This window comes from Pseudonaja textilis, chromosome 6 (assembly GCF_049901715.1).
Source record: "Pseudonaja textilis isolate UNSWEBS1 chromosome 6, rPseTex1.2, whole genome shotgun sequence".
In the NCBI taxonomy this organism is placed as follows: Eukaryota; Metazoa; Chordata; class Lepidosauria; order Squamata; family Elapidae; genus Pseudonaja; species Pseudonaja textilis.
The window spans coordinates 56,667,547-56,686,420 of NC_141995.1; the positions used below are offsets into that span (position 1 = coordinate 56,667,547).

At 41.5% G+C, this 18,874-nt stretch overlaps 1 protein-coding gene across 1 annotated transcript in view; it reads right to left on the bottom strand.

Annotated features, from left to right (window-relative positions):
* Positions 1-14,588, bottom strand: part of LOC148125488 (cyclic nucleotide-binding domain-containing protein 2-like) — a 65,411-nt gene extending 50,823 nt beyond the window's left edge. Inside the window, exons 1-3 of the mRNA XM_087936840.1 lie at positions 14,368-14,588; positions 8,890-9,001; positions 3,922-3,999 (exon numbers count right to left, since the gene is read on the bottom strand). Coding sequence (XP_087792966.1) covers positions 3,922-3,999; positions 8,890-9,001; positions 14,368-14,546 — 369 coding nt within the window. The 5' untranslated portion in view covers positions 14,547-14,588. The remainder of the gene's footprint in view (positions 1-3,921; positions 4,000-8,889; positions 9,002-14,367) is intronic.
* Positions 14,589-18,874: the final 4,286 nt, after the last annotated feature.

The following is an 18,874-nucleotide window of genomic DNA, read 5'->3' on the forward strand; positions in this document are numbered from 1 at the left end:
GTGGCTTGGTGGGCGCGCTTTGCGTGCGTCCTCACATTTTGCGCAGGTGCAGAGGAGTTTGCGCAGGCGCAAAGGCGTTCCACCTCACCGTCTGCATGCCTGCAGTCTCCCTTCAGCAGCTGCTGCGCGGTATTCTACTGTGCCGCGTAAATCAGCTGCGCTTCAAAAACAGAGGATAAAGGTTGAGTAGGAAAGCCCGGGTGGGTGGGCAGGTGGGCCAAACAGCAGAGCAGAACCTCATTGCAGCGAACTGGTTCGGCGGCAGCTGCTCTTCGGAGCTACCGGTTCTATAGAACCGGTAGCATCCCATTCTTATTCTGCATTACCTCAATATAACTTGGGTGTTTCTAAGGTAACTGTGATGACCCAGAGTGTAACACAAACGTAACAAAATCTAAAATGTAAATAAATGTCCTTTTATTGCCTCCAACTTGGCCCCGCTGTTCAATAATTCTCAGTTGGAGATCAAACGTACTCAAAAATAGTCTTCCAAAGAAAGCAATACAGTCCGAATTTAATGAGCAGATAGAGGTGAAATAAAAAACCAAACAAACTACAAGGATGAAATTTCCACAACGGACCAGGATAAGTAATTACCAACTTCCAGGAGATAACAAGGCACAGTCTTTTGGAAGGACGCCAACCAAGATAACTTCGGCCCAAAATAAAACACGCTTTGCTTCTGGCAATGCTGTGTTGTAATCATCTCTCTTATATACTAGTCTCCGCAACTGCAACCAATGAGGAGGATCATGGCCTCTTCCTCTCTCGTAAGCCAAGTTGTTTCCTTCTCCGTTCCTCCCTGCGTGTCCTAGGATGAAGAGGGGATGGGCCTGGTTCTTCCTCTGACTGCCCAACCGGCCTCTGCCCTTCGCCAGCCTCCTCCACAATCTCCGGAGCCAGACTTCCACTCCCTGTCGGCTGTTCCTCCTCTCCCTCAGAGTCCGACTCTACCAAGGGCATGACAGGTAACTATTCCTAATCTGTCGTCCACTACAATAACCAGTGGTGTAAAGATTTTCTTTCTACACAACAACAACATATGTGACATTTGGGCATTTTCATACACACACCATACACACACACCACCATACTGCTCATAATTTGATGAGATTTTGTCGTTTTCACTTGAAATCATGCAAGATTTCAATCAAGTTTCAACTGAAGCTATGGAGCTTCTCAGTTATGCAGGTAATGGTTGTCCCAAAAGTATTTTTTCCAAGAGGCAACTGGACCGTCTGGTTTTTCTTTGAAAAAGTTTCGCTTCTCATCCAAGAAACTTCTGAAGAATCATCTTCAAAGAAAATCCAGACAGTCCAGTTGCCTTCTGGAAAAAATTCAATTAAAGCATATATATATATATATATATATATATATATATATATATATATATATATATATATATATATATGTGTGTGTGTGTGTGTGTGTGTGTGTGTGTGTGTGTGTGTGTGTGTGTGTGTGTGTGTATGTTTGTTTTCTTAAGTTTTCGCTGGTACTTACATATGTCTGCCAGAGGCCTGATGATGGCAGATGAGATTCTGCCGAAACGTTGCTACAACTTTAAAAGCACAACTACAATGACGTGGGAAAATACCCAAACAAAGCTGAATTATATATATATATATTGTTTCTTGAAGGTTTTCATTTATGTTTTTAAGATGGCAATATCACTCCTGTAAGCAGATGGTTTCTAAAATACAGGAGGTTGAAAGATGATATTATTTTCTAATGAAGAGTTTAAATAAGCAGAATACTTTATAAATTATAATTAATAATAAAAAACACAAGAGAACTGAACGGAGATAATTCTAAAGTGTCCATAAAGCAGAAATAGCAAAAATCAGATATAATCTCCACTGTGAAGCACAATCCAGATGTGTGATAATTGGAATTCCGCAAATTCCATATATTTAATAAAATATTCTAATTCTAGTTTGACTGAAGGTAGAAAATTACAGTTTTTGCAATTATGACACTACTATGACGCAGCAACTTAAGGAAGGTTTATTGTAATGCAACCAAAGCAATGTTTTTAACAAATTAAAGTCCTATTTCACTTCATATTAAAAATCAGGGAAATATTTTTTTTTCTTGAGTCCCTAACATATTCAGAATTTCATGACATATAGTAAGTAAAGAGAATAGATATGAAAAAAGACAACTATAGATTTTCTTTTCAGAAGTTTTTATAGAAAGAGACTTCTAATTTGACAGTTGCGGTTTTTATTGTAAAGGAACTCCCAATCAGGGAGTCATTACTGTATTTCTTTAAAATGATTTCTATGGACAAATTACCAATGGCAAAATCCAAATAGTTACATTAGCAAGGCCAATTATTAGCTGATGGATATTTTTACTTTGCTAATATTGTCACTGTTTCAAGTAATAATGATTTATAAATCACATATTTATTGAGTCAAACAAATCTCTGGCATAGGTTTTGATATAAACAGACCATAGCTTGTCAGTTAATGCCCCAATATGTAAGGCTACATTTCATAATGTAATGTTAAAAGATAAAATGCTTGTCAATATTTACCAGCTTTACAGAAAAGCTTTTATATTGAAACACTTAAATAAAAAATCTATGAGACCTGAAAGCCTGTCTATTGCATAGAGTTAACAGAATGTGTCTTTATATAGTAGCACACGAAAGTAATTACATAGCATATTAAAACTACAAAAGCTAGGTTTTGTTGGATAGTATCCCAAATGCCATAGGATTTCCTAATTACATCTTCTTCCAAAATAAGAGACAGGATTCTCTAAAGTCAAATATCCCCTCCTATTTCTCTGTCAAATGGAAAACTAGGCATTTCTCTTGTAATATAGTATGTGCTGTGCAAGTTGTAGCCAACACAACATATATATTTGTTGGATCTCTGCATAGAAAAAGAGGTGAAAGAACTAAAAAGACCTCTCACATCCATTACCATAATGCTGTACTATTATTTGTAAAAATTTGTAACAACAGACTCTTGTTGTTAGAGAAATCAGTTAAGAATTATCACTGCAGTGGTCGAATTATTTACATGCAGCTTACTGTGAAGAAATAATATTTCTTGGGTATTAAAAAGCCCCCTCCAATCCCATAACAATCCTTTCCTCTTGGAAGGAAGGATTAATTTAAAAGATAAATTTTTTAGCACAGATATAATTGGAAGTACATGATGTTTCATTTAATAAATGAGTAATATGATTCAACATTTACATACAATAATGGTTACTACCTTTTGAGACACTTGGGAAAAAGGGTGACAGAATGCATAGAACAGATGACTGAATTCAAATCTATATATATAAAAGTGAAATACCACTCATGCATCATCACAAAATCTCCAGAACGTAAAGCCTACAAACTTCAGATTTGGCACATATGTTCCTCTTGGCTTCTTGGTGCTCATAAGAAAGGATTTTTCGAAATGACCATCAGAGCATTAGTATTTCCTATATAATTATTATTAACACGCTCTGATGCTAAGGAGTTCTACTCCTCCTCCCACCTGAAAAGAAATCTGTTCCAAATGCAAAACGCAAGCAGAGGAGTTTCAGTTTCAGTTTCGGAGCAGCAACCAGCTTTAGTACAGAACAGTTGAGCTAAGCCACGCCCAGGTTCCTTGCTGTCTCCTCCTTGCTCATACAGCAAATATTGTTTCAGTTTCCAAACAGCCCTCAATTCTCTCACACATTGATAGAACACTAGCCAGATGAATACTGATGGATGCTGGTAGGCAGAAGCAGAATTTTTTCCCTTATTTTCCTCCCCCAAAATTTAGCCCGATCATATAGTTTCGTAGCGAAGCACGGGTACAGAGCTAGTATTTGTATAAGCAAGAAGTGTTTACACATTTTTTTCATATTATTGTGTTCAATATTATCAATCAAATAATTCTTCATAGTTATTTTTTAATCTCTTACCTGCAGAATGTCCTTCAGTGTTCTTTCATTTGGACATATACGAAACAGATGTATAAGTTTTTCAAAATCTTTGTTTTGCTACATAAAGAAAATGTAAACATTATTCAGAATATTTACAGTAAATAAACAGTTCCCCTAGTGACATGAGAATATGAACAATACCTAAGTGTGCGTTGCAGTCACAGCTCGATTCAGGTCTGTGTTTAGCTTGGTTTGACCACTACATTCAAGAAATAAATAATGGCACACTATAAGGTGATAAAATCACATGGCTGGAAGGGTTCTTGGAGATATTCTAGTCCAACCCTTTGCCCAAGAACGGAGACCTTACTGCATCCCAGAGAAATGGCTGCCTAATACCATGTTTCTCCAACAATACAGCCTCCACCAATAGGAAGACCCAGCATGTTTTCTAGGCATAAAATCAAATTAAGCCCCTCCCCCCAAATTTAGGCCTAGTTTAAAACATGCAAAATGGGGGGAAGGGTGGGGAGACTTGCCATTTGGAGTGCTGTTGGAGCTGCCACCGCCGTTTGGAGCTGCTGCTGCCGTTTGGAGTGCCATTGAAGCTGCTGCCGCTGTTTGGAGCTGTCGCCGCCGTTTGGAGTGCTGTTGGAGCTGCCGCCGTTGTTTGGAGTGCCTTTGGAGCTGCCGCCGCTATTTAGAGCTGCTGCCACCGTTTGGAGTGCCGCCGCCACGTTTGGAGCTGCCGCTTCTGTGTTTGGAGCTGCCACCGTGTTTGGAGTGGCGGCGGCACTCCAAATGGCGGCAGCACTCCAAACGGTGGCGGCAGCTCCAACAGCAGCTCCAAACATGGCGGCAGCACTCCAAATGGCAGCGGCAGCTCCAACGGCACTCCAAACGGCGGCAGCAGCTTCAAACAGCACTCCAAATGGCGGCGGCAGCTCCCACGGCGCTCTAGATGAGAATGAAAGGGGAGGGAATTAAGTCACCCCCCAAAAGATGGCCTAGCCGTTTTTTCAGAGCTCAAAAAAAAAATAAGGCCCGGCCTTATTATATGAGAAACACGGTATTTTCTTTAAAACCTCCAGTGATGGAGCCCCCACACTTCCAGGAGGCAAGCTGTTCCATTGATGAATCATCCTTACTCAGGGGTGGGCTTCAAAAATTTCAGCAAAGGGTTCTCTGCCCAGTTGCTGGGTGGGTGTGGCCATGGTGGGCGTGGCCTAGTCGGCCTCCTGCACCATGGTGAGGGGGGCATTTGTGCCCTTCCCAGGCTCCAGAGGCTTTCCTCAAGCCTCTGGGAGGGCAAAAATGGCCTCCCTGGGCTCCGGAGGCTCTTCGTAAGCTGGAAACAGGCCCGTTTCTGGCCTTCCCAAACTTCCAGGAGGCCCGTTTTTCACCCTCCCCAAGACTCCTGGGAGGGGAGAGGCAGGGCGGGCGGGGCCAGCCAGGAGTGGGATTTTGGGGTTCTGCGAACTGTGCAGAATCTTAGCTAGGGACTCTCCTGAACCCCTGCGAACCCCCCCAGCAGCCCACCCTTGTTCTTACTGTCAGGAAATTCCTCTTTTTTCCAGGTTGAATCTCCCTCTGATAAGTTTCCACCCATTGCTTCTTGTTCTGCCCTCAGTCCTATGGAAAATAAATCAACCCTCTTTTCCCTGTGACAGCCCTTCAATACTGGAAGACAGCTAATGTCATCCCTAATCAGGGGTGGGATTCTACCGGTTCGCACCTATTCGCTAGAACCGTTTGTTAACATTCTTAGCAGTTCAGAGAACTGGTTGTTAGAAGAAATTACTGGCCTAATCCTGTAAGGAAGGCAGGAAGGAAACATTCTGGTGTTGCTTACAGAAACCGCCTCTCCGTTGACCCTTATTACATCCTTGGCAGGACTAGACTTCCTGTCTCAGGAACATCTCTGGAGTTTTTTTCCCCTCCTTTGCTGGTATTTTGCTTGTGTGGAGTGAAGATTCAAAGTTACAATGGCACTGAAAAAAGTGACTTATGACAATTTTTCACACTTACGACTGTTGCAGCATCCCCACAGTCATGAGAGGCCATGTAAGGAGATGTGTGCCTCGATGTGAGTGATATTGAGTTGGCCACGCCCAGCCAATAAACAAGCCATGTCCACCCAGTCACATGACCACCAAGCCACGGCCACCACTTAAGCCATGCCCACAGAACCGGCTGTTAAAATTTTTGAATCCCACCCGTCCCTAATCCTTCTCTTCGTTCTCAACATACATAGTTCCGTTAGCGGTTCATCATATGGTTTAGCCCCCCAGAGCCATTATCATTTTTGCTACTCTTCCCTACATCCTTCTGGGGCCTCAACATGACTTTTGTATCATGATAACCAGATCTGGACACTATTCCAAGGGTGTAGTTTGTGTATTTTTATATATATACTGGATGTGGGTACACAATAAGTTCCACAGGTTAATTTTTTAAAGTAAAATTAAAATATCATTTAAATATCCATAGAGTAAAACTTTAGTCTGTAGTTCAGTGGAAGTGATTTTCAAAGTAGATGAAAACCTTGTTATAATAAAGCAACAAAAAACAAATGGCTTTGCATATGTTTTAATGCCAACCTTTTGGACCTCAGGGACCACCAAAATAATAATTTTAAATCCCGTGGACCCAAGACCCTGGGATAATCCCCAGAAACGTCTGTAGGAAAATTCCCCAACCTGTTTTCCTAACAATCGATTGATCCTTTATTTCGGATCACAGGATACCATCTCCAGCTCTGTTCTCGGGGTGGGGGGAAAGACTTTTGGCTTCATGCAAGGAAAGCAGCAGAAGCAGCAGAAGTCTTTCTTTCCCTCCCCCAAACTCTGCCAGAAATGAGTCTTTGCCGGTGTAGCCTCTTGGAGCAGGAGGCCTTGCAGGATCCCAAAGACTCATTTCTGGAGGAGTTTGGGGGAGAGAAAGAAAGATTTTTGCTGCTTTCCTTGCATGCAGCCAAAAGCAGAAGCAGAAAGAAGCAGCTATGTGGCCAGGCGAGGCGCATGGGGCGAGTGGGGCAAGTTCCCCCGCTCCACCCTTTTCTCCCGCCCCTCACTACCTCGTATTCTTTGCAATGCAAGAGACACAATCCTTGTGTTCCCGCGGGCCATGTGGGTGGCGCAGCCTTGTGTTCCAGTGCAGCCTGGATTAATTGCTTTGCGGGTGCTTTGGGGGTGACATTTCTCTGCGGACGACTAAAATTTGGCGACCACTGTTTTAACGGATAAGAATCTGTACCAATGAAACTTCAAAAAAAAAAAAAATGCTACCAACAGCATTACTGTAGCAAATCTGATTTTGCTATGACTCTAAGCATATCTGATTATGCATTACTATTATGAATGCTTATAGTATTTAATTTACATCCTTTAAGTGAGCTCCTCAACCCTTATTTTTGTATTTTTTTACTGTAGTGTTTATATAAATACGTATTTTAATTTGTATGTGATATTGAGATGTTTGCAAATATAGTCAAAAAAGATCAAGATAGCCAACACGTTTATCTATCTATCACATCTTTGAACCACCCATCTCTCTCACAAAGGGACTCTAGGTAGAGTTGTGCAGGTTTTCAAGAGCTACACAACCATTTTTTCCTATGTATAAGATTGAACTTAAATGTAGGCGTATTGCTTTTGTTTGACATTATAATTTTGATAATAATATCAGCATTATTTCTGAGCAAATTAATTGAAATTGAACATGCCAAATTTCATTTAATGACATGTATATTTTTTCTGCTTCCACCTTTTTCATTTCTGACTCTCTCAAGAGCCATTCTCAAGAGTCAGAAAATGTCTTGGAACTGTGCATTGCTACTTTATGGGGAGCTATACTTAGAGGTCTCTTTTACAGGAAAGTGCTCTCTCCACTATCTGGAAATGGGCCACAATTAGTTTATTAGAAGCACATCCAATTTCAGGCTTCACTCTGACCACCGTGTTGCCAAAGAATGATGGGGTGTGATTAATGTTTTCCTCTAATGTACTTATCAACTTCTGGATTAGAATCAAAATAATCAAGAAATGTAGAACTATTAGTTTGAAGAATGTGATATAAATTTAATTATTTAGGAAAAGCAATGTTTATTTATTTATTATTTATATTTCATAACCTTCCATCTTCCTCAGATATCAGTATATATCAGTATATTATTTTTAATACGTTAAAAATATATTAATAGTGTTTTATCATCTCTTGCTAGTGATTAATATAATCTTTTTTTGCATGATCTGCTTCACTTTTCCAGAAACATGTCGTTCCAAATGTTTATTTATTTATTTATGAAATGTGCGTCTCCCCATCTCAAATGCATGACCAGGGTCCTTACAATTATACACAAAATAACAAAGTAAGCTGAAACTATACATAACATAAAATAACAACTGGACAACAACACATAGCAGACATCCGCAGGCCAATGCGGCTGAAAAATGGGCCAGAGGAATATTAGAGATGTTCATCACTTTGAGGTATTTATTACAAAAAAGTATGGGTAAAAAAAATAAAAAAATATATTGAAAATATGAACGTTCCAACATAGGAGGCTTTTGTTCTCTTGTCCAAATTGATGTACTATGCATTAAGGTGAGAACTGGAATATAGTTCAACCTTCCTAGGAAAAATCATATTTGTATATCAGATAAGGAGATTTAATCTATATCCCACAGTCTATTAAAATGTGGATTTTATAGAAAATGATGATTAAAATTTATAACCTCAATTACTGCAAAGTTCAATTTCCATCGTAATGAGAAAATCATTGCTTTGCTTATAAGGGATCAATTTTTAAAGCTTCCGGGGCAATTGCTAAATTTTTGTCTGTAGCTTCAGCCCATTAGAATCAGTTGGTGACTTCCCTCACAACTTTGATGGTCTTTGTTTTTATGTAAATTCTATACAATTGTTTAAAATGGCTGAATGGATTTTAATGTCTGTTGGACCATGAATTAATAAATAATAAATGTAGGAAACGTTGGAAATACTCACAACTTTTTTTTTAGAATAATCCCCGATGTCGAACGAAAGTTCGCCTCTGATTTTCATCTGCAGCTGCAGCTGCAACGTTGCCCATTGCACAAGTGGGCTTCGTTCGATATATCTGTAGAAGAAAGGGAACCACAGAACATACAAAATCTTTCTCATATTTTTTCAATACATCATCATTGAAAAAGCATATCAGAATGTCTTTTAATAATCCAATTTTCCAATATTGTTCAAAAATACTAGATGAATGCAATCTACATCTACTTTAAGAGGTAGGTTTCCTCTAAATTGTGACCCAATTTCTGGTAGCTTTGTGGACACATTCGTGCATTTTTCTTGCTAACAATATGAAAGTGGTTCGGCATTGCCTTCTTCCGTAATATTTTTTCCCAACTCCCCTGTCATGCCCTTGTTGGAGTCAGACTTTGAGGGAGAGGAGGAACAGCTGACAGGGAGTGGAAGTGTGGCTCCGGAGGTTGTGGAGAAGGCTGGGGAAGGACAGAGGTCGGCTGGGAAGTCAGAGGAAGAACCAGGCCCATCCCCTCTTCATCCTAGAACGGAGAAGGAAACAGCTTGGCTTACGAGAGAGGAAGCGGCCATGATCCCCCTCATTGGTTGCAGCTGGGGAGACCAGTATATAAGAGAGACAGTTAAAACATAGTGTTGCCAGAAGCAAAGCGTGTTTTATTTTGGGCTGAAGTTATCTTGGTTGGCGTCCTTCCAACAGATGTGCCTTGTTATCTCCTTGAATTTGGTAATTATTTATCCTGGGCCGTTGTGGAAGTTCCTTCATTGTAGTTTGCTTTGGTTTTTTATTTCACTTCTATTTGCTCATTAATTCGTACTGTATTGCTTTCTTTTGAAGACTATTTTTGCATAAGTGTTATCTCCAACTGAGAATTATTGAACAATGGGGCCAAGTTGGAGGCATTAAAGGACATTTATTTACGTTTTAGATTTTGTTGCATTTGTTTTTACACTCCAGGTCCTCACATCCCCTTCTTCCTAACCGTTTAATCTGTTACAGGTAGTCTTTGACTGTTGAGCCCAAAATTTATATTGCTAAACAAGACAGAAGTGAGTTTTGACAGCCTTCCTGGCCAAAGTTGCTAAGCGAATTACTGCAGTTGTTAAGTTAGTGACACGGTTGTTAAGTGAATTGGGTTTTCCCATTGACTTTGCTTGTCAGGTCACAAGCAAATCACATTTTATTTTATTTTATTTTTTATTTTATTTGGTTTGTCAATTGCTTACAAGATAATAGGTATAAGTAAAAACATAGTTATGAATACATGGATACATATAAGAAAAAAAGAAACAATCGGACAGGGACGGTAGGCACGTTGGTGCGCTTAAGCACGCCCCCTACAGACCTCTTAGGAAAGGGGTGAGGTCAATAGTAGAAAGTCTAAGGTTAAAGTTTTTTGGGTTTTGGGGAAGAAACCACAGTGTCAGGTAGAGTATTCCAGAAATTGACCACTCTGTGCCTGAAGTCGTATTTCCTGCAATCAAGTTTGGTGCAGTTAACCTTGAGTTTGTATCTATTGTGTGCTCTTGTGTAGTTATGGTTGAAGCTGAAGTATTTATTGACAGGTAGGACATTGCAATGTATGATTTTATATACTATACTTAGATCCAATACAGCTACTGTCATAACAGTGGTGCTATTCAGCCGGTTCGCACCAGATCGGGCAAACCAGTAGCAAGGATTTGTCATGCATCGCCAAACCGGTAGTAAGTTCTGGCTGGCCACGCCCCTGACCCAGTCGCCCTCCTGCCCGATGCTCGCTCACCCAGCCCACCCGACGTTCGCCTACAGTATTTCTTTCTGTTTTTTTCCACCTCAACAATCAGCTGTGCCGGGATTCCCCTTGTTGAGGCCCAGGAAGGTAAAAAATGGCTCAGCAACCCCCCTTCATTTTTTGCCTTCCTGAGGAGCCTTATGGGAGCCAAAACGCCCCCCCACCAGAGGCTCTTCCGAGGCCCGGAAGCTCAGAGCGTGGAGAAGTGCTGCGTGACCCTCCCGTGCTCTGTTCCTTTTCTTCCAGAGCCTCAGATGAGCCTTGTAGAAGGCCCCAAAAACAGGTGTGTGTGTGTATGGGGGAAATGGCTGCAAAAAAAAAAAAAAAAAAAAAGCCATGCCCACCCAGTCACATGACCATGCCCACCAAGCCACGCCCACAGAACCGGTAGTAAAATTTTGTGAATCCCACCACTGTGTCATCAACATGTTGCCAAAGCGCCCCAATTTTGATCACACAACCACGGTGACGCCGCAACAGTTCGTAAGTGTGAAAAACAGTCACAAGCCGCTTTTTTTCCGTGCCGCTGTCACTTTGAATGCTTACCGAATGAACTGTTTTAAGTCGAGGACTAACTGTATTAAAATAAAGCTATTCATTCAGGTGCCTCTGGCTAAAAGAAAAGCCGTGGCACCTGGAGCTCCCTGGCATATGGTTTTGCTACTAAGCTGTGTGCAGGAGATGTTTCCTTCCTCACTTGGAGATGGAGTCTTTAGTGGCACATATAGCAGTGGGGGAATTCAAGGAAATGTTATGACCAGTTTTGTGGGTGTGATGTGGCTTGGTGGGTGTGGCTTGGTGGGTGTGGCAGGAGAAGGATACTGCAAAATTTCCATTCCCACCCTACTCTAGAGGAAGGATACTGCAAAATCGCCATTCCCTCCCCACCCCACTAACCTGCTTTCCAGCTCTGTTCTCCTGTGAAGGGCAACCAAAGAGAACCCAGCCAATCAGCTGGGACTTGAGAGGTGGAGAATAGATGGGGGAGGGGCCAGTCAGAGGTGGTATTTGCTGGTTCTCCGAACTACTCAAAATTTCCGCTACCGGTTCTCCAGAACTGGTCAGAACCTACCGAATACCACCTCTGATATATAGCCAGCTTGGTGTAATGGTGGAATAAGTAATGGTCAAGGATCAAGGCTAGAAAGCAGGAGACTGTACAGGTAGTCCTTGACTTATGACCACAATTGAGCCCAGATTTTCTGTTGTTAGGCAAGACATTCGTTAAGTGAATTTTGCCCCATTTTATGACTTTCTTGCCTCAATTGTTAAGTGAATCACGGAAGCTGATAAGTAAGTAACATGGTTGTTAAATGAATTTGGCTTTCCATTCACTTTGCTTGTCAGAAGATCTGCAAGACGGGAATAACATGAGCTCAAGCCACAACAGCGGTCATAAATATGAACCAGTTGCCACAAAGTTTGTAAAAAAGTCATAAGTCACTTTTTTTTCACTGCCATTTTAATTTTGAACAATCACCAAATGAACCGTTGTAGGTTGAGGACTACCTATAATTTCTAGTCCCCCTTAGAGAGGGATCTTGGGAGTCCTAGTGGACAATCAACTTAAATATGAGCCAACATTGTGCTGCAACTGACAAAAAAGCCAACATAGGCTGCATAAACAGAGGGATAGAATCAAAATTGCCTGAAGTATTAATACCACTTTATCATGCCTTGGTAAGGTCACACTTGGAATACTGCATCCAGTTTTGGTCGCCACGGTGTAAAAAACATGTTGAGACTCTACAAAGAGTGCAGAGAAGAGCAACAAAGACGATTAGGGGACTGGAGACTAAAACATATAAAGAACAGTTGCTGGAATTTGGTATATCTAGTCCGATGAAAAGAAGGACTGGGGTGACATGATAACATCTTCCAATATTTCAGCGGTTGCCACAAAGAAGAGGGAGTCAAGCTATTCTCCAAAGTACCTGGAGGTAGAACAAGAAGCAACGGGTGGAAACTAATCAAGAGGGAAGCAACCTAGACTAAAGAAGAAATTTCCTGACAGAACAATTCATCTTCCAACACTGGAAGTTTTTAAGAAGAAATTGGACAATTTGTTCTTCTTTTTTGAAATGGTATACGGTTTCCTGCCTAAGCAGGGGGTGGACTAGAAGATCTCCAAGGTCCCAACTCTGTATTCTATTCCTATTCCTATTCCTGGTATATGTTTTGTTTTTATTCACAAACATTTTGGATACAATGTTTTGTCAGGGCCATATCATTTACGAAAAAGGAAAAGGAATACAGACAAAAGTATTAACGTATATGCTAATAGTAGTTGTTGCAAACCAACAAGGCAGACACAGATTTCAGAGAGTAATTAGGACTGCAGAAAAAACAATTACTACCCACCTGCCTTCCATGGAGGACCTGTATACTGCACGAGTCAAAAAGAGGACTGTGAAAATAGACCCTTCACATCCCGGACATAAACTGTTTCAAATCCTTCCCTCAAAATGACGCTATAGAGCACTGCACACCAGAACCACGAGACACAAGGATAGTTTTTTTCCCGAAAGCCACCACTCTGTTAAACAAATCATTCCCCCAACACTGTCCAACTATTTACAAAAGTCTACACTACTATTACTGTTAATCTTCTCATCACTCCTTATCCCCTCCCACTTGTGACTGTATGACTGTAACTTTGTCGCTTGTATCCTGACAATTTATATTGATTGCTTCCTCGTATGATTGCTTATTATACCCTATGACTATTATTGTTGTACTTTATGATTCTTGACTCTTGACAAATCTCTCTCTTTTTTTATGTACACTGAGAGTATCTGCACCAAGACAAATTCCTTGTGTGTCCAATCACACTTGGCGAAATAAAGAATTCTATTCCATTTTAATCTATTCTATTCTCTATTCTATTCTCTATTCTATTCTATATTCGCTATTCTGTTTTCTATTCTATTCTGTTCTCTATTCTGTTCTGTTCTATTCCCATTCTCTAATCAATTCAATTCAATTCAGTTCTCTATTCTATTCTATTCTAGTTTCGATTCTATTCTATTCTCTATTCTAGTTTCGATTCTATTCTGTTCTCTATTCTAGTTTCTATTCTATTCTGTTCTGTTCTATTCTATTCCCATTCTCTATTCTATTCTATTCTGTTCTTCGATTCTATTCTATTCTCTATTCTCTATTCTATTCTATTCTGTTCTATTCTATTCCCATTCTCTATTCTATTCTATTCTATTCTGTTCTGTTCTATTCCCATTCTCTATTCTATTCTATTCTATTCTATTCTAATAACACTGATAATAGAGTAACAGAATAATCTTAACTAGATTTCTCTTGGTATTTCTCTATTTGTAATTCTGTTAATTCCCATTCCTACTCTATTCTATTCTTCACAAAGCCATCTATGGGGTGACCTTGGGCCAGCCGTTCTCTCCCAACCCGAGTCCTGCCTGATCTGAGGGGGCGGCCTGATCCCTCCCGACCTTTTCCCGCGGCCGATCGCTACAACTCTCCTCCTCCCAGGGGCGCGGGGACCAAAGCATCCTTTAGCTCCAGGCCGCCAACCCTTTAAAGAAGCCCCGGGATTAATCGGGAGGCCGCCCATCGCCACCCCGCACCCCCGGCGGCTTCCCTCCGCTTTTCCAGCGGCCGCCTCAAAACTGAGCCCCGCGGCCTCTTCGGTGCGTGTGTCGTTTTTTACCTTTTCCCGCGCAAAACCAGGCCGCAGAGATGCGCGATGGCGGCGGCCGCTCGACGGAACCGGCGGCGGCCGCCGAGCGATGCCGCGGCTTGAACCTCGTCCTGCGTGAGGGAAAAGGCGCGGGAGGAAGCCGGGAAGTCCGGCGGCGGCGGCAAAAGAAGCGGCCCCGAGGCGTCCATAGCTATCACCTCCCCGTCCCCGCTCCCTCACCCAGGCAGGAAGGTTGAAGGCCGGGTAGAGGCGGCCAGGGAGTCGCCCTTCTTCTTTCTCTTCTCGGCGGGAACCGCAAACAAGCGCTCAAAGACGGGCATTCAAGCGGAGCTGGGCCTGCTTTACTCCCCATGGAAACTCGGAGGCCCGTCTGAAGAAAGAGCTGGCTGGTGGTGGTGGTGGTGGTGCTGCTGCTGCACCGGTTGGATTTCGGCTTGTCGCTGGCCCCGGGCGGGATAAGGGTGGATGGTGGTTGTTGTTGTGGGGCTGAGTTGGAGGTCGTGGGCTGCTCCTCAGTTGTTAGTCCCAGGTGGGCTGGAGATTGGAGGTGTCACCAGCACAGGATCCCAGGATCCTCCATCGACCAATCTTGTCTGGAAAGGTCCTCTGGTAGGATCAGAAAAGCACGAGGCCTGATGATGTTACCTAGTTGGGTGATGAAAGGTCTTGCAAGACAACAACCGAACTCGGGAGAGCACCAAGGACCCCACAGTTCTCCTCCTCCTCCTCTCCCTTCTAGCACTGATGATGTTACCTAGTTGGGTAATGAAAGGTCTGCAAGAAGACAACCAAACTCAGGAGAGCACCAAGGACCCCACAGTTCTCCTCCTCCTCCTCCTCCCCTTCTAGCACTGATGATGTTACCTAGTTGGGTAATGAAACGTCTTGCAAGACAACAACCAAACTCGGGAGAGCACCAAGGACCCCACAGTTCTCCTCCTCCTCCTCCTCTCCCTTCTAGCACTGATGATGTTACCTAGTTGGGTAATGAAACGTCTGCAAGAAGACAACCAAACTCAGGAGAGCACCAAGGACCCCACAGTTCTCCTCCTCCTCTCCCTTCTAGCACTGATGATGTTACCTAGTTGGGTAATGAAACGTCTGCAAGAAGACAACCAAACTCGGGAGAGCACCAAGGACCCCACAGTTCTCCTCCTCCTCCTCCTCCTCCTCTCCCTTCTAGCGCTGATGATGTTACCTAGTTGGGTAATGAAACGTCTGCAAGAAGACAACCAAACTCAGGAGAGCACCAAGGACCCCACAGTTCTCCTCCTCCTTCTCCTCCTCCTCCTCCTCTCCCTTCTAGCACTGATGATGTTACCTAGTTGGGTAATGAAACGTCTGCAAGACAACAACCAAACTCAGGAGAGCACCAAGGACCCCACAGTTCTCCTCCTCCTTCTCCTCCTCCTCCTCCTCCTCTCCCTTCAAGCGCTGATGATGTTACCTAGTTGGGTAAAGAAATGTCTTGCAAGAAAACAACCAAATTCGGAGAGCACCAAGGACCCCACAGTTCTCCTCCTCCTCCTCCTCCTCCTCTCCCTTCTAGCGCTGATGATGTTACCTAGTTGGGTAATGAAACGTCTGCAAGACAGCAACCAAACTCAGAGAGCACCAAGGACCCCTTATTAATAGAGGGATTATTGACCTAGATCAGAGGTAGGGAAACTTGGCTCTTTTATCACTTATGGACTTCAACTCCCAGAATTCCTGAGTGAGCCTACTGGTTTTTCAGTTGTGGGGGAAATCAATTTTTGACTGGAATGGGACTGTTCAATATACAAATGTATTTTTATTTTTATTTTATTTATTTATTTATTTGATTTGTCAGCCGCTTACAAGATAATAGGTATAAGAATAAACATAGTTATGAATACATGAAATGAGTACATATAAGAAAAATAAAAAAGAAACTATGTGTGTTCATAATATGTAGGACATTGGGTGGAAAATAAGAAGAGAAGCAACTTGGAGCTAAGGAGAAATTTCCTAATGGTGAGAGCAATCGACCAATGGAACAGTTTGCCTTTGGAGGTTGTGGGATATCCATCATTGCAGGCTTTCAAAAAGACCGGACAACCATTTATCTGAAAAGGTATAAGGTATCCTTCTTGAGCAGAGGTAGCATACTTTAAGGGTCCTTTCCAACTCTATTCTATGTCCTTTTCAACCCTGAGCTATAAATATTCTCCTTTATGGATGACCAGACAAGTCAAGATGGCAGCCTTGGGATGCAGCTGGAGCTCTACATATGGGTCCCTGTTTTGTGTGTCTTAATGGCAAAGGAAGTGCACGGTCTGTGTTGTTATTGTGTAACACACCTGAAAACCTAATGGAGCTTTGATTGCACCATTGTAGCTGCCAACTTGACCTTATCCTGCACGCATATCTGAACATGCCCAAGAGGAAAAAACGAAAGCTGTCTTGAGCCTAGGTAGCTCTTAAAACAGTAGTACGTTGAGAAGGCGAAGGAGTGTCAAGTGGCCAACCCAAAATGCACGTATGTATGTATATATAAAATATATATATATATATATTTGTTTTCTTAAGTTTTCGCGGGAACTTACATGTATGCTATTCAGCTTTGTTCGGGTATTTTCCCACGTCATTGTAGTTGTGCTTTTAAAGTTGTAGCAACGTTTCGGCAGAATCGTTCTGTACAGAAGCCTTCTATACAGAAGCCTTCTATAGATGATGGCAGATGAGATTCTCCCGAAACATTGCTACATGGTTAGTTGGGCCCGTGGTTATACTATATTAGTTTTCCTGCCCTTTTCAGTGGGTTAGATTATTTGATCATTATGTGATCATGGTGGTCCCTTGAACTCTTCCGTTCCATGAATCTTATTTTGAGGGAAATCACTGAAAACTGAATGCAGATTTCTGCCATTTTGAGGGAACGCTATAGTTAAAACCTCAAAGAGACATGTCAGAGTTAAAGAACATAAGTTTAAACTCTCACAAAAAACCATCCCTGTCTATATGCACGATATGGACCGTGCTGTTTTCGTGGTCCTCCTTTCCTTGAACAAATTTATTCTTCCCACAGTATTCATTTTAATAAAATTAATTGGCATTCCTTCTTTTAGTGGAACATTATGCATAATTTGCAACGCTCCTTTGAACCTTGACGTTTAATTGGTTTAGATACGCCCCTTTTGTTGAGAAAGTGATAAAATGAGCATGCAGAGATGAGACAAAAACAAAAAAAGGACATTCAGACTTTCTTTTTTTAAATATTGTTCCTGGGTGTGAATTTCCAGTGAAGAATCTTAGTTTCTCTTTTTTCTACTTTGCCTAATAGTTGAGGGTTGACAATCACATAACAGATCTACCCATACTTCATAGAGATGCCAATTATAGGTTGTCCTTGACTTATGACCACAATTGAGCCCAAAATTTCAGTTGCTGATCGAGACAGTTGTTAAGTGAACTTTGCCCCTTTATGACTTTTCTTGCCACCATTGTTAAGTGAATCACCGCAGCTGTTAAGTGAGTAACAGTTGTTCAGGGAATCTACTTTCCTCCTTATTGCAAAAGGGAATCACATGACCTCAGGACACTGCAACTATCATGAATATGAGTCTCTTGTCAAGCATCTGAATTTTGATCACGTGTCCATGGGGATGTTGCAACGGTTTTAAGTGTGAAAAACGATTATAAGTCACTTTTCAGGGCCGTGGAACTTTGAATGGCCCCTAATGAACTGTTGCAAATTGAGGACTACCTTTAATCCTGTTACATAACAAGCTGAATTCAAAACTTAACTATACAGCCTATGCACAGTTCTCGCAACGAAATTGTGGTTGATCAATTTTAGATTGTACATGTATGTGTGAATTTGGAATTATGAATTCAAAGATAGCCGGAGAATCTTTTTTTTAATTCAAAGGGTTTTTTTAAAGTGTCAATCATCTCCTGTAACAATATTTTAATAAGCTAACTAAACTGCAACTCTCACACACTGACAGGACGCTGACTATGGCATGCTTATTCTGTAATAATTATTTGGAATTCCAAGCTTGGCTGTAAACCTGTATATTCTTATAAAGGAATAATAGCATCTACTGAACTGATTGAGAATTGTTCCCATACAGACATGGATAAGACTCTGTGGTTACACTACCGTTGAATTTCTTGTACACTGAATGGAAAATGTAAACAGAGCTACTTACGGTTTGTATTTTAGCTGACTTACATTTCATATGGTACAAAAAATACAAAGTTTATTTAAATATCAGTTGTAAAAAGAGGCTTTAATGGCATTATGCTACTAATTGCGTTTGAAAGGTAAGGTGAATATAAGAAAAAAAAATCAGTTAACGAGCACCAAAATGAATTAATTATATTGATAATGGATATTGAATGATTTATTAAATATCAACAAGGTATGGGGATTCTTTTTCCTGTCCCCCCCCCCCGCCCAAACATTGGGTAGCTGAGTAATTTGCTAGTCTAATACTTTCTGATCCTTTTTTCTTTTTCACCCTCCTAAACAAGGGGATGAATTGTTTTA